Source organism: Xenopus tropicalis, chromosome 9 (assembly GCF_000004195.4).
Source record: "Xenopus tropicalis strain Nigerian chromosome 9, UCB_Xtro_10.0, whole genome shotgun sequence".
NCBI classification, from domain to species: Eukaryota; Metazoa; Chordata; class Amphibia; order Anura; family Pipidae; genus Xenopus; species Xenopus tropicalis.
The window spans coordinates 5,525,563-5,542,255 of NC_030685.2; the positions used below are offsets into that span (position 1 = coordinate 5,525,563).

A 16,693-nucleotide genomic window follows, 5' to 3' on the forward strand; every position below is an offset into this window, starting at 1 on the left:
ACCAGTTAAAACATATAACATATGATATACATACATATCATAACATACCAATCGCAACTGCGCTGGATGGTGCTAGAGGTCGTTAAATACCCCTCAAGGGGGGGGGGGAATATAACAAAACTATTCTTGCAACAAGAGGCAGTATGGATAAAAAACTCAGCAGTTTAGCACCTAATTGTTTAAAAGATACATGGAGTGTAAAATGTTTTCTGTACACGACACACTACTAATGGCAACCTCTGTTCTGTTACAGATATAAATGAGCCGCCCCAGTGAGACTTGGTCAGTATGTGGTAAGGCAGCCAAGTAGGAAATAGCTATCAGTTCCAATGGGCAGTAATGGTATTGTGCCTGGAATATGTATTTCTATTAAAGCTACACTGTGGGGGAAGAACAACTGCTTGGCAGTTCCTGGGCCATGTATAAAAAATAACTTTGGACTTTGAAATGTGTATTTGAGGTCAGGCTCCTGAGTGCCCTGGAGCAGTAACCCCTCCCTTGGGTGCTTTGGAACCAATAGTGTTAAGGGGGAGGTTGGACTTGGGTCTTGGAACCATTTAAATGTTATTTGTTCAGGGCTTTGCCCGGAACATGTAGTGGAACCCACTAATAAACACTACTGTGCAGCAAAGCCCTGCAGTGTCAGGTGTCCTCCATTATCTTATATGTGTAATTAGTGCTACAACAGGAGCACAGGAGTGATAGCCTGCCTGAAGGAGCTAGCTGAACTGGAATATTGGATTTGGAAGGATTTTGAAAAAAATCCAGCAGTAGCAAAGCTCCAAATTGGCCGTTAATCCATGCTTGGCGAAACATTCTGTCCTGTTTCACTGGGAATCAGCATTCTCATTGGTCAGTGCCTTTGCATTTATAATGAAGTTTTTTATGAGTAGAATTCTCATTGGTGAATTTTCTTACATCTATAATTATGTTATTTGGTGGCAACTTCTATAGAAAACTAGGCGGCAGTTTGTGACAATGTTATGGAGGGGTAACTGCATTTATCTACCCTGCAAGTAAGAGCCTTCTGATAAATCTGTTCTCTCCTTATTCACAGATGATGATACTCTTTCCCCAGACATTGATGAGTTTCATTCAGGTGAGTGGGGGAATAGCCAGCAGCTTTCAGATACTGGGGCTCATTGTTTAAACTCCACTAACGAACTGACTGACTAGGGCTGAAGGGGAGCAGTTATGGAAAAGAGATGGGTTATATGAAAGGACCAATATCTCCCCTGATATAGGTTAGCCTCCTCAAAAATGACATATTGATTATGAGGAGATCACATGCTTCCTAATTCCCTTTGACAGGAAGATCAAGGAGGATTCTCTCATAGAGGGGGGTAAGACTCCCCCTTCCAGGCAATCTCCACATCTACATTTCTGTAATTCCAGCTCCTGCAAAATCAATTCATTTACATTATTATATGTGGAATAAAGCTGGTAGAATATACACTCACCCCAGAAAGCCATATATTTTTGGAAAGTACACACTCCCCCGAATCTAAAATGGGTACCCGTGTCTTTCTACTCCAAAGTACCCAGCCGTAAAGCTTTCCTAAGTTTGCAGATTTTTATGACATTTCAGAAAATCGCATAAAAATGTTGCAATTTGCCGCATTTATCTCACACAATTTCTTGCGTACAAAGGCAAATCACCCCAAATAGGAACACCTAAGGTCTACTTAGCAGTTTGATGCCCAATATGCATAGTTACATAGTTACATAGGGTTGAAAAAAGACCAGTGTCCATCAAGTTCAACCCTTCCAAGTAAACCCAGCACACACAACCCACACCTACCAATCTATACACTCACATACATAAACTATAAATACACCCACTAGTACTAACTGTAGATATTAGTATCACAATAGCCTTGGGTATTCTGATTCATCAAGAACTCATCCAGGCCCCTCTTATAGGCATTAACACAATCTGCCATTACCACATCACTAGGAAGGGCATTCCCCAACCTCACTGCCCTCACCGCGAGGCACCCCCTACCCAACATCCCCCGGCAGGGGATTCCCCAACCCCCTCACTGCCCTCACCGTGAAAAACCCCCGACGCTGCTTCAAATGGAAGCTCCGTTCCTCTAAAGGGGTGACCTCTGGTGCGCTGATTGTTTTTATGGGAAAAAAGAACATCCCCCAACTGCCTATAATCCCCTCTAATGTACTTGTACAGAGTAATCATGTCCCCTCGCAAGCGCCTCTTTTCCAGAGAAAACAACCCCAACCCCGACAGTCTCACCTCATAGTTTAACCCTTCCATCCCCTTTACCAGTTTAGTTGCACGTCTCTGCACTCTCTCCAGCTCATTAATATCCTTCTTAAGGACTGGAGCCCAAAACTGCCCCCCATACTCACTGTAACTGCCCCCCATACTCAAGGTGAGGCCTTTATTTGCTGTAGTAGCCACAGAATGACACTGCCTGGAATTAGACAACTTGTTATCAACAAAAACCCCTAGATCCTTCTCCATTAAGGATGCCCCCAACACACTACCATTCAGTAGATAGTTTGCGTTTATATTATTCCTACCAAAGTGCATAACTTTGCACTTATCAACATTGAACCTCATTTTCCAGTTTGCTGCCCAGTTTTCCAATTTTGTCAAATCGCTCTGCAAAGCGGCAGCATCCTGCATGGAACTTATAGTTTTGCACAATTTAGTGTCATCAGCAAAAATAGAAACAGTACTCTCTATGCCCCCCTCCAGGTCATTAATAAACAAGTTAAACAGCAAAGGCCCAAGGACTGACCCCTGCGGTACTCCACTAACCACACTGGCCCAATTAGAAAATGTTCCATTTACAACCACTCTTTGTACTCTATCCTTCAGCCAGTTCTCTATCCAATTACAAATATTATGTTCTAGGCCAATATTCCTTAATTTGATCATTAACCTTCTGTGAGGTACTGTATCAAACGCTTTAGCAAAGTCCAAGTAGATGACATCAACTGCCATTCCAGCATCAAGGTTCCTACTCACCCCCTCATAAAAGGCGACTAAATTAGTCTGGCAAGATCTGTTACGCATAAAACCATGCTGGCACAAACTAATAGTATTGTGAACTGCAATGTATTCAACTATCCTATCCCTTATTACCCCTTCCAAAATTTTTCCTACTACTGATGTCAGACTAACAGGCCTATAGTTTTCAGGCTGAGAACGGGATCCCTTTTTAAATAGATATACCAAAGTCTGTGGTGTGTACTGAACCCAAAATGAATATGAATTTCTCGCCTGCCAACTCAGCTTACAGAGCCCCCTGTCAGCATATTATGTGCCGTAACCCCCCCCAACCATACACAGACCCCCAGAAAACCATATCATTTTGGAAAGTACACATTCTGATGAATTCAAAATAGGTAAAGTTATTTTTGTACACCAAAGTTACACCTGGCAAAGCTATGCTAAAAACAGATCAGGAACCCTTAAACAGGGATAAAAATGCAATAAAACCACAAAAATTGTGCAAATCAGCGAAACAACAAAGCAAGTCACGCAACAGTGTAATTAGTGGTCAGAATATCTGATCCAATAGTCACGCTGTCAAAATAAACAGTTTTTAGGGAAAAGAAACTAAAAACAAAGTGGTATAATGAAAAAAATAAATAAAAAAGTGTTTGTGTATACATGTGTGTGTTACATATGTATGTACACATATTGTATGTAGATAAAGCCTTTTTCTGCAATGACGTATGCAATACATTGTTGGCAGAAAAAAACAGTATTTTAACCATCAGGTAAGGAATTATGGAAGGAGACGTGCAAATCACTAATGTCCCTGTGGTCAACTGATAATAATGCAGAACTGCTTGTTTAACAGCACAGATACAGCCTAATAATGCAGAGCCTTATACTCAAACTGACAGCCTGTTGCAGAGTCTATAGATCAGCACAAGTATTGTCTATGGCAGGGTATATTCTGGCGTTTAGCAGCCATGAAAAAGTAGCTGCTTAGTGTGTCTTCACCCCAATTAGGGTTTTGGTCAGTAGAATTCCCATTGGTGAATCGGTTTCCATGTGTAATTACACTTTTCATCAACTTCTATAGAGAACTAGGGGGCGCAGTGGGGCAGCTTAATGGTTGGGTTTAGTGTCCCTTTAAGAGAGGGTTATAACCTATAGTTTTAGCTGAGAATGTGCAATTGCGTGTAGCACGAGGCATGTAAATGTGTTCTGTTTTAATAAGGGTGTCACCACATCTTCCTTTGTGGCCCTGAGGAGGAGGAAATGAAGGAGGCTGAATGGTGTGGGGAGCGATTATAAACAGTATTAGCATTTCGCTTCCAAACCAGAGAATCTTACGTTATATGTGTCTTCTCGACCTCTGATACCTTTAACATATGGGCATGTACAGAGACCAGCAGAGATGGCAGCTAGGGGATAGAGAGACCAGCAGTGATGGCAGCTAGGGGATAGAGAGACCAGCAGAGATGGCAACTAGGGGATAGAGAGACCAACAGAGATGGCAGCTAGGGGATAGAGAGACCAGCAGTGATGGCAGCTAGGGGATAGAGAGACCAGCAGAGATGGCAACTAGGGGATAGAGAGACCAACAGAGATGGCAGCTAGGGGATAGAGAGACCAGCAGAGATGGCAACTAGGGGATAGAGAGACCAACAGAGATGGCAGCTAGGGGATAGAGAGACCAGCAGAGATGGCAGGTAGGGGATAGAGACCAGCAGAGATGGCAGCTATGGGATAGAGAGACCAGCAGAGATGGCAGCTAGGGGATAGAGTGACCAGAAAAGATGGCAGGTAGGGGATAGAGACCAGCAGAGATGGCAGGTAGGGGATAGAGAGACCAGTAGAGATGGCAACTAGGGGATAGAGAGACCAGCAGAGATGGAAGCTAGTGGATAGAGAGACCAGCAGAGATGGCAGCTATGGGATAGAGAGACCAGCAAGAGATGGCAGCTAGGGGATAGAGACCAGCAGAGATGGCAGGTAGGGGATAGAGAGACCAGTAGAGATGGCAACTAGGGGATAGAGAGACCAGCAGAGATGGAAGCTAGTGGATAGAGAGACCAGCAGAGATGGAAGCTAGTGGATAGAGAGACCAGCAGAGATGGCAGCTATGGGATAGAGAGACCAGCAAGAGATGGCAGCTAGGGGATAGAGACCAGCAGAGATGGCAGGTAGGGGATAGAGAGACCAGCAGAGATGGCAGGTAGGGATAGAGAGACCAGCAGAGATGGCAGGTAGGGATAGAGAGACCAGCAGAGATGGCAGCTAGGGGATAGAGACCAGCTGAGATGGACACATAAGAAATACAGATGAGGACTGGCTCATATGTGATAATGATCCAAAGAAAATTCAGACATTGCATGTAATTTCTTGCTTCGTTTGCATTAGTCAGTAGATCAGCTTTGCAGGGAATGAACTTGTCCTGCTACTGACAGGGTTGGGTATTGGAGAAACATGCACCGTAGTGTGGGGGTCTCTCCTAGGGATCAGAGGCAGATATGTGAATTTAGCTGCCAGGCCTGACACAAGCTCATATGTCTTCTCTTTATTTGCAGGAGGGGGTACACAACCTCAGGGACACCATGACCATTTTGAAATTTTTTATTTAGGTGAGCAGAGCAACAACCAGTGGCCATGTTACAGTATGAAAGGTGATTGTATGTGGGAGGGGCATGTAAAGGTTAAAGGTCTCAACTTTGATTAATGTTACATATCAAATTTTGTAAATTAAAATATGGATTGTTGTTTATGTTCTTTGTATTATGTTGGCATAAAATGCCCAGTTTGTTGGAGGGACTATTGCACTATTGCACACCAGTGGACTTATGGGAGAAGGAAAGTCATTGTGGCATTTTACTGCCAATAGATTTGCCACATTAGTGCCACCTAGAACCCTATATTTATTCTGCAGAAAGCTTTACCTGCCTGAGTAACAGCCCTAGAAGCTCCCTCTGTTCATTTAAGATAGCAGCTGCCATTTTGGCTTGGTCTCAATAGCTTCCTGCTGCTGGTAAAATCACACATTCTGATGGGAGGGGGAACAGGAGAAGGGAGAGAGGAGAGAGCTGCGCAGATTTTGGCCCCAGGAATGAAGGATTTTTCTGAGAGAGGAAGTCAGATACCCCAAGAACATGTTTACAAAAGAGACAAGAAATCCTGTGTTTCTTTTGATAGAGGACTCAGTGCAGCGTTTCTGTGAGTGCTTATGGCTGTATTTACATAGACCTTTCTAATAAAGCTTACTGAGTTTGTAATGTTCCTTTTCCTTTCTAGTCCCGCTAACCCCTTGTTGGGGCTTGGGCTGCCCGTTCTCACTTGCCTGTCTATCTCATGCATCTTTAAACTCTCTATCTCTAGCTAAATCCCCACTACCAGTGCCGGGTCTGACTTACCCTCCTGCAAATGGTATTGCTCCTGCCACCCCCTGCAGTCAAGACCCTGAACCTTGGTTGCAAATTCAGTATTTCCACAATCAACAATATGTATCACACATTCAGTCGGCTGGCATTTAAGAGGGGTGGTAAACCCTGCTGCACAACCAAATGTTACTCAGCTGTTGCTGGACTACAAATCCCAGAATAATGTAACATATAATGAAGGGTGAGGCATGCTGGGAGCTGTAGTCCAGCAACATCAGGGTTGTATTCTTAAAGCAATATTGCACAATAAAACTTTCCCAGCTCTCTAGGGCCCGCATTGGCAGCATTGAAATGCAAAAGAATCCTCCAATGAGAATCCCAGCTGATCTGTATAAATCTGGCTCCCTGTTCTCTGTTCCTGCAATTGGAGTTGGGAGCATTAAGCACAGTTTCCCAGCACTGAACAAGTCTGTCCCTTTATCCCCATGTCTGATTCCTGTGCCATATAATGAAGGGGAAAAATGACAATTATCTCTATATGTAAGGTACCACTGACATTGTGCTGGGAATCAGCATTCTCATTGGTCACTTCTCTTGCATTTATAATGAGGTTTTTTATCAGTAGAATTCTCATTGGTGAATTTTCTTACATCTATAATTATGTTATTTGGTGGCAACTTCTATAGAAAACTAGGGGGCAGTTTGTGACAATGTTATGGAGGGGTAACTGCATTTATCTACCCTGCAAGTAAGAGCCTTCTGATAAATATGTTCTCTCCTTATTCACAGATGATGATACTCTTTCCCCAGACATTGATGAGTTTCATTCAGGTGAGTGGGGGAATAGCCAGCAGCTTTCAGATACTGGGGCTCATTGTTTAAACTCCACTAACGAACTGACTAACTAGGTGCACAAAGAGACCTTTAATTAGACACTTCCACAGGAGGGCTATGTAAACGTGATATCCATATCTGCCTTCAGAGACAATTCAGAGTCAAAGGAAGGAGCTGTGAACCTAGGGCTGAAGGGGAGCAGTTATGGAAAAGACATGGGTTATATGAAAGGACCAATATCTCCCCTGATATAGGGGTAACCTCCTCAAAAATGACATATTGGTTATGAGGAGATGCTTCCCAATGATACCCAACAGGGACTGCCTATACCCACCAGTTAGTACGGTTGGTTTCTCGGGGAATGAAACATGAGACACCCCTCATGTATGGTATCATTCTGATTGGCCACATTTTTGGCCAGAAATGGATTCGTGGTGAACTTCCACATTTTACCGTTTCACGTTTTGGCGGATTATTTTGCAAAATGGGCACAAAAATGTCACGTGTGTCAAAAAAACTGGCCTGAAAATTGCAGCCCTCTACAGGGGGCCATAAGTGACACAGTCTTGGACACTCCCAGCTCATACATAAGGTTATGAGGGTGAGGGGAGCATTTCCCATAAAAGGGGGGGGGGTTGCTGAACCATGATAGATCATACCTGAGGACACAATTTCTGTTGGGGGTATGTGCCCAAGGGAGGGAGAGAGGAGAGTGCTGCGCAGATTCTGGCCCCAGGAATAAAGGATTTTTCTGAGAGAGGAAGTCAGGTACCCTAAGAACGTGTTTACAAAGGAGACAAGAAATCCTGTGTTTCTTTTGGTAGAGAACTCAATGCAGTTTTTCTGTGAGTGCTTATGGCTGTATCTTTAAACTATCTCTAGCTAAATCTCCACTACCGGTGCCGGGTCTGAAATACATATTGTTTAAATCCCCATGATCTTATAGGCAATTATGAATAATATACGGTGCTGGTTTCCCTTTGGGCTAAACATTAACCCTATCTGTAACAATGGCCCCTTTATTGGAGCTCCCTATAGATCCTCTCAGGTCCCTGTCTGGGTTTCACATGAGGGGTGGGCGTGTCCTAACGGTCCCTGCCAGAAGCACAGTAGGAGGGGGAGAGCCAATCACAGCCCTGCACTCACACACGCACAGACAGGCTTCAGTTCCCTATCAGGTCAGCCTAGCTGCTGATTGGTTCCTATCCTACAGTGCCGCCGGCCCCCCTGCACAGCCTGGGAAAGGAAGTGGAACAGATGGGTGGGGCTAGTAAGGATTTATGGGAATTTCTCAATAAATCAGAAGCACATATTTTTAATTACATTCCTTCTATATTTAGATGACTATAATGCATTGGTACATTAATTTTTATGCTCCCATGCCTATGTTGACATGAATGCGCCTATTTTGATGCAACTGCGACTTTTTTTGATGCACAGCAAATTTTTTAGCCAATGACGAAATGCGGAAATTCGTTGTGAATCCGTGCCTGGCGAAAAAATTCGCTCATCACTTCTAGACAAACTTATCTCTATATGTAAGATAATAGGAAGATGCTTGACACAGTGCTGGGAATCAGCATTCTCACTGGTCAGTCCTTTTGCATTACAATGAAGTTTTTTATCAGTAGAATTCTCATTTTGTTGCATATATAATTATGTTATTTGGTGGCAACTTCTATAGCAAACTAGGGGGCAGTTTGTGACAATGTTATGGAGGGGTAACTGCATTTATCTACCCTGCAAGTAAGAGCCTTCTGATAAATCTGTTCTCTCCTTATTCACAGATGATGATACTCTTTCCCCAGACATTGATGAGTTTCATTCAGGTGAGTGGGGGAATAGCCAGCAGCTTTGCTACAGGTTAATTAATGACAGATGGTGGCAGCAAGTAGATTTTCTGGGTTTTGGGGCATCTGATGTTAGTCTAACCTGTGTGAATGGGGACCTTGTAGCCCCGTCCCAGAGTCACGTTCAGGACAAGAATGTTGCTTACAATGGATATCGGAGAGGAATTTTATTATTTAGCAAAAACTTAGCAATTTCCGATACATAGATACACAGAAGGGGTTGTGGGAGCACTCCAAGGCTAAATAGAGTATACAAGTACAATGGAAGTGCGACTGATCTGGCCAAATTAGCTACAAGCATACAAAAAGAGAGGGGGATTGATCAATGCACATTCCCTGGCCCCCTATTCCATAAGTAAATTATCTATGCTACTGCATGTATTGACAAAAACGGGCTTTTAGTTACAAAATTATGATCATAAGATTGGTAAGCCCCCATACCACGTCAAGGTAAACCCCGTATGGTGCTCCTATTTCCCTCTGGCACTCCCGTGCACTGTTGCCATTCTTGACCTGGGGGCAGGCATGGATTCATGGTGAATTTTCGCGTTTTGCGAAACAGATGAAAATAATTCGCTGCAGAAAAATTTGCCGTGCGTCCAAAAATTGTTGCACGCGTCTAAATAAATAGTCGTGGGTGTCAAAAGAATAGCCCCAAGCAATGCAGACTTATGTTGGGTACAATGCCCTGGGCAAAAAATTCATTTTATCTCTCTTTGCTCAGTTCATTTCACTTTACCAAATAAGCAAAATTGTGGGACTGACATGTCAAATATTGGACTGGGAGATGGAATCCTGATGGATTTGCAGCTTTTTGATATTTGATAAAGACAGGACTGTTTCTAATGAACTGACACATTATCAAATATGACAAACGTGTCGTTAGATTGTGTGAAATCTGGACCTTTACTATAATAGAAGATTCAGGAACACTTAAAAATGTAAAAAAAAAATCAGTGGTATATTAAAAGGGGTTAATTATGACAGTAATTCATGTGAATGTGCTGGTTGTTAGCTTCTGAAACAATGGAAGGAGGAGCTTCTGCAGCAATGGAAGGAGGAGCTTTCGGAGTGCAGGAAATGGCTTCCAATATTTGTCCCAGGGGAACTGCAATGAAATGTAATCTCTGTGGAGAGGTGAGTACAAATACTGTTTCATTTATTGGCCACATTGCACCCTATGTATTGTGATCAAACTGAAAATGATCTAAAACGCACCTAATCAGATCATTTCTGCAGATACATAAGCTGCAATACTCTGTTACACATCTGAGAATAGGGAGGGGGCTTTATATGGCTTGTTATGGGTAACAGTATAGCACCATATTTTAAATGTTGCTGCCACAATAATGTCCAAATTGACACCCCTACTGACTTTAGGTTTTATTGGCTGTTAAAAGTTTACATGCCATCTATATATATATATATATAGGACCATTGATTTCAGTGCAGATAGCTTGCTGTGTGGGTTTTTTGTAGCAGAACCACTGCATTCTCCATAGCTAATATGGTAAGTCCTTATAAAAACATTCAAATGCCATTCTTGGCTCTCTGTGCGTATAGGATAGAAGTAAAGGTTATAAAGCTCCAACATATGTGAAATACATCAAACATTTACTTTACATACTAATAATGACCCAGGCAGTGGGCAGAAAGTCTTATGAAGCTGTTCAAATTCTATTCCACTGTTCCTCCTCTCTCACCAAAATTTACTGCTTATTCCCACTTTGTATTAAGTATTTATTTCTTTTCAGATCCCCCGTATAACACATTTTTCTTCTGAGATACACGGGCGTATGTTCAGGTACAATCCATTTATTCCGTTCTTTTTATCGTTCTTTTATTCACCCATTCAGTACTCTTTGCACACATGATTAAGGGAAATGTAAATACATGCCTGCATCCCCCCCCCCCCCATTGTGTCTCTTCTACTTTTTTATGTATAGCAATGTAACCCGATTAAATCATAACCTAGAATATATATTGAAACCTTTTGTGTTTTTATGATCAAAACAGAGTAAAAGCAGGCCATACACTATAAGTTGCCAAAAAGGGGAGCAAAATTGGGTTAAACCAATAGTTTGGTGGATTACAACGATGGGGATATGAGCTGTTGGAGTGAGGGCGACATCAATGAGCTGATGAGGTCCTTGATCGAACAAGAAAATCAAACCTTCCCAATTGACATCTGGCTGATTTTAGGCCTGTCGGGGGGCCCCATACACGGGCAGATAAGCTTTCGAATTGCTCTAAAGGGCTCAAATCAGCCTCTGAATTCTGCCTGTGTATGGCCACCTTATATAGCTACCAATCAGTATCCTCTCTCTGTATAGGAAGCCCGTCAAATATGCTTGGTGGAGTTTTAATTATTCTATGGGGATTCAGCTGGGTTATCATGTATTACCTAAATACGTCTGTGTAAGAAAAAGACTCTTTATTAATATTCCCCCCATTCTCCAAAAAGCAAAAAATGTGTGAAATGTGGCTACTGTGTGACACTTTTGATGCATGCAACTTTTTTTTTTGCGACCGCAACTTTTTGAAACAACAGTGACTTTTTTGACGTGACGTTTGATGTTTTTTTTTACTTCTTTCTCATTCAGCAAATATCCCATATTGCATTAGTAATTCCTTGTGTTGTTCTGATGAAATTGCACCAATACTGCTCTACATCTGAATGCCAGCCCTAATGATTGTTTTTCTAATAACCATTGCCCTCTTTGGTTTTCATTGAAAATGGTGACAACTCGGGCACAACATGACATTTTGCAAGTGTTTTATGCTTCAATTTACAGTTCTTTCTGTCCTTTGTTAGAATTATTACTACCTACATTTGTCTGGGGATGTGCTGTGCTGCATATATGCCCTGTCCCCATTATGGATGGTGAAGGAGGAATTTTATAGCTATGCAGTATGGCTGCTTTAAAATGTGTTTCTTTATGAAAAATAAAATGTTTGGGTTGTGGACCCCTTCAACTGTTGGATATGATTGATACTGAATTTCCCTTTACAGAGCACATCTGCCCCAGAATGGTCTCTTCCGTTGCCCTGAAACGGGGCTACAGTTTCTTGTGAATAGCCCTGTCTCTGTTGAGTTTCAACTTGTTTCCTGGGAAAAGTACTCAAAATACCTGCAGGAAAACAGATTAGAGACTGTCGGCCCTTTGTTTAAGATCAGAGTGCTGTCTGGGCAGGTATCAGCCGTGTATCTCCCGCACTGTGTGTGTCCGAAAGGTAAGTCCCAACTGCAAAGCTCAGTATGGTTAAGTGAATTATGGCCTTATTAAATAACACTGAAACGTTAGTGTCACTAAAACATTATAGTGTAATACATATCATGTTGAAATACATGTATTATTGGCAGGAAGTTATTTTACAAAAATCTGAAAATCGCTCTATAATAGTGGTTGTTGGAATTTTTCAGTTCAAGCCCCTTGTGGGTTCAACGTATGGTTTGGGCATGCCATCAAATTCTAAGTTTTTATCAGCCACCGCCACTGCTCCAGGCTCCTCCAGGTGGGGTCATCCCAACAGTTTAAAGGAGACATATTGGATAAATGGGAAAACCCCTAACCCTGTAGGCAATTATGAATAATATCCGGTGCTGGTTTCCCTTTGGGCTAAACATTAACCCTATCTGTAACAATGGCCCCTTTATTGGAGCTCCCTATAGATCCTCTCAGGTCCCTGTCTGGGTTTCACATGAGGGGTGGGCGTGTCCTAACGATCCCTGCCAGAAGCACAGTAGGAGGGGGAGAGCCAATCACAGCCCTGCAGTCACACAAGCACAGACAGGCTTCAGTTCCCTATCAGGTCAGCCTAGCTGCTGATTGGTTCCTATCCTACAGTGCAGGATACGGAGGGCCGCCGGCTCCCCAGCTCATCCAGAGAATTCAGCCAGCAGGAAGTGGAACAGATGGGCGGGGCTAGTGGGGTTTGGGGGAATTTCTCAATAAATCAGTCAGTAACACAACTTTAAGCACAATCCTTCTATATCTAGAGGAGTATAATTCCCTGGTACATTCATCATTTTTATAGGATATGTCTCCTTTAAGAACCATTGGCTAAAGCTGACCATACGCTACGTGTATGGCGGATCGACGAGACGACCGATATCACAAAAGCTTCGGATAACAGTCGTCTTGTCGAGCAGGACAAACGATTTTTTGCCCAAATAGTGTTGTTCCCAAACGTGATACCCGTTAGACCTGCATTGTATTGTTGTAAATATATGATTAATTGCACAGTTTTGGAGCCTTCTTATATGATTTTTTCACAGGTGGAGATGTTGATGTTAAGAAATTTAAAATCGCTCATTACAAAACTAAAGGCATGACCCTGGAAACACCGTCAAAAATTGAACCTTTTTATGTTGCCCTGGAAAAACCCACCTTCTCTTTAATGGGAGTTGTCTATAAAGTAGCAAGTCTATTTCGAACCAAAATTCCAACTCATGGAGCCGTTTTTATATACGGCAGATTCATTAAAGGTTACACCATTCACCTGTACTTCATGCCACAGGACCCCTCAGTTAGCCAGGTACGGTAAAACCTCTGTTTTAAAGGACATGCAAACTCTAATTTTTCATACCATGTATATAAGTTGGGCACATCTCTTATTCAGTGTAAAGTTCATGCAATAAAGAATGCAGGTTTACACAGGCAGAACTTACTTTGGCCCTGCTTGGATTCAGCGGTGTACAGGTATGGGATCCCTTATCTGGAGACCTGTTATCCAGAAAGTTCCGAATTACGGAAAGGCTATCTCCCGTAGACTCCATTATAAGCAAATAATTCTAATTTTTAAAAATGATTTCCTTTTTCCCTGTAATAATAAAACAGTACCTGTACTTGATCCCAACTAAGATATACTTACCCCTTATTGGGGGCAGAACAACCCTATTGGGTTTATTTAATGGTTAAATGATTCCCTTTTCTCTGTAATAATAAAACAGTACCTGTACTTGATCCCAACTAAGATATACTTACCCCTTATTGGGGGCAGAACAATCCTATTGGGTTTATTTAATGGTTAAATGATTCCCTTTTCTCTGTAATAATAAAACAGTACCTGTACTTGGTCCCAACTAAGATATAATTACCCCTTATTGGGGCAGAACAGCCCTATTGGGTTTATTTAATGGTTAAATGATTCCCTTTTCTCTGTAATAATAAAACAGTACCTGTACTTGATCCCAACTAAGATATACTTACCCCTTATTGGGGGCAGAACAATCCTATTGGGTTTATTTAATGGTTAAATGATTCCCTTTTCTCTGTAATAATAAAACAGTACCTGTACTTGATCCCAACTAAGATATAATTACCCCTTATTGGGGCAGAACAGCCCTATTGGGTTTATTTAATGGTTAAATGATTCCCTTTTCTCTGTAATAATAAAACAGTACCTGTACTTGATCCCAACTAAGATATAATTACCCCTTATTGGGGCAGAACAGCCCTATTGGGTTTATTTAATGGTTAAATGATTCCCTTTTCTCTGTAATAATAAAACAGTACCTGTACTTGATCCCAACTAAGATATAATTACCCCTTATTGGGGCAGAACAGCCTTATTGGGTTTATTTAATGGTTAAATGATTCCCTTTTCTCTGTAATAATAAAACAGTACCTGTACTTGATCCCAACTAAGATATAATTACCCCTTATTGGGGCAGAACAGCCCTATTGGGTTTATTTCATGGTTAAATGATTTTTAACAGACTTAATTATGGAAATCCACAGGTCCCGAGCATTCTGGATAATAGGTCCCATACCTGTAATAGTTAAACTGAGCAGAGGTATTTATATAAACTATAGTAGGGTTTCTGTAGCAAACACCCCAGCTGTACCAGTGCAGGAATGGCTGCCCCCGGGGCTACACAGCGGGGTATTTATATAAACTATAGTAGGGTTTCTGTAGCAAACACCCCAGCTGTACCAGTGCAGGAACGGCTGCCCCCGGGGCTACACAGCGGGGTATTTATATAAACTATAGTAGGGTTTCTGTAGCAAACACCCCAGCTGTACCAGTGCAGGAATGGCTGCCCCCGGGGCTACACAGCGGGGTATTTATATAAACTATAGTAGGGTTTCTGTAGCAAACACCCCAGCTGTACCAGTGCAGGAACGGCTGCCCCCGGGGCTACACAGCGGGGTATTTATATAAACTATAGTAGGGTTTCTGTAGCAAACACCCCAGCTGTACCAGTGCAGGAATGGCTGCTCCCGGGGCTACACAGCGGGGTATTTATATAAAATATAGTAGGGTTTCTGTAGCAAACACCCCAGCTGTACCAGTGCAGGAACGGCTGCCCCCGGGGCTACACAGCGGGGTATTTATATAAACTATAGTAGGGTTTCTGTAGCAAGCACCCCAGCTGTACCAGTGCAGGAACGGCTGCCCCCGGGGCTACACAGCGGGGTATTTATATAAACTATAGTAGGGTTTCTGTAGCAAACACCCCAGCTGTACAAGTGCAGGAATGGCTGCCCCCGGGGCTACACAGCGGGGTATTTATATAAAATATAGTAGGGTTTCTGTAGCAAACACCCCAGCTGTACCAGTGCAGGAATGGCTGCCCCCGGGGCTACACAGCGGGGTATTTATATAAACTATAGTAGGGTTTCTGTAGCAAACACCCCAGCTGTACCGGTGCAGGAATGGCTGCCCCCGGGGCTACACAGCGGGGTATTTATATAAACTATAGTAGGGTTTCTGTAGCAAACACCCCAGCTGTACCAGTGCAGGAATGGCTGCCCCTGGGGCTACACAGCGGGGTATTTATATAAACTATAGTAGGGTTTCTGTAGCAAACACCCCAGCTGTACCAGTGCAGGAATGGCTGCCCCCGGGGCTACACAGCGGGGTATTTATATAAACTATAGTAGGGTTTCTGTAGCAAACACCCCAGCTGTACCAGTGCAGGAACGGCTGCCCCCGGGGCTACACAGCAGGGTATTTATATAAACTATAGTAGGGTTTCTGTAGCAAACACCCCAGCTGTACCAGTGCAGGAATGGCTGCCCCCGGGGCTACACAGCGGGGTATTTATATAAACTATAGTAGGGTTTCTGTAGCAAACACCCCAGCTGTACCGGTGCAGGAATGGCTGCCCCTGGGTTGCAATAAGAAGAGCTAGAAAGAGATTTTTCTTCTCATATAATGTGATTACCCTAATCTTTAGGCTGTGCACAAGAAGGAGACTAACAATGGATTTGTTTGGGTGGACAAACCTCCGCAGACAGTAACTGTTTACACTCAAAGAAAATATGTTGTACAAGGACCAGAGAGCGCAGAAATAGCTCCAAAGGTGAGTAGGGAAGACTGTACATCTCATAACAAAACCATCAAAATTCGAACCGGCACAGAAAGTCTCAGGGAAATATTATATAATGTAGTATTTTTGATATATAGGGAAGAATGTAATAAAAGTCAGTAAAGGAAAAACTATTCGCAAGTTTGCCGTCGCGCAAATTTTATATGGGCTTTGTGAAAGCTGTTTAGCGAGTTTGCACATGTTATTGCAGCGTGTGTAATAAAAGGTCTTAATGATAAAGTTGTTACATTTGACCCAAAAGATTACGCCACCTTCAAGCAGGTCTTAAAAAGTTTGCAATGCAATAACAGTTTAATAAACAATATTACATTGCGAAATCAAAGCAAAGCAG

General features: G+C 42.6%; 1 protein-coding gene across 1 annotated transcript in view; it reads left to right on the forward strand.

Moving 5' to 3' along the window:
- LOC116407562 (NACHT, LRR and PYD domains-containing protein 1b allele 3-like) overlaps nt 1-16,693 on the forward strand; it is a 28,490-nt gene that overhangs the window by 3,499 nt on the left and 8,298 nt on the right. The window contains exons 2-11 of the mRNA XM_031893049.1: nt 254-293; nt 1,058-1,099; nt 5,536-5,589; nt 7,129-7,170; nt 8,961-9,002; nt 10,039-10,160; nt 10,778-10,827; nt 12,037-12,257; nt 13,303-13,562; nt 16,210-16,335. Coding sequence (XP_031748909.1) covers nt 260-293; nt 1,058-1,099; nt 5,536-5,589; nt 7,129-7,170; nt 8,961-9,002; nt 10,039-10,160; nt 10,778-10,827; nt 12,037-12,257; nt 13,303-13,562; nt 16,210-16,335 — 993 coding nt within the window. The 5' untranslated portion in view covers nt 254-259. The remainder of the gene's footprint in view (nt 1-253; nt 294-1,057; nt 1,100-5,535; nt 5,590-7,128; nt 7,171-8,960; nt 9,003-10,038; nt 10,161-10,777; nt 10,828-12,036; nt 12,258-13,302; nt 13,563-16,209; nt 16,336-16,693) is intronic.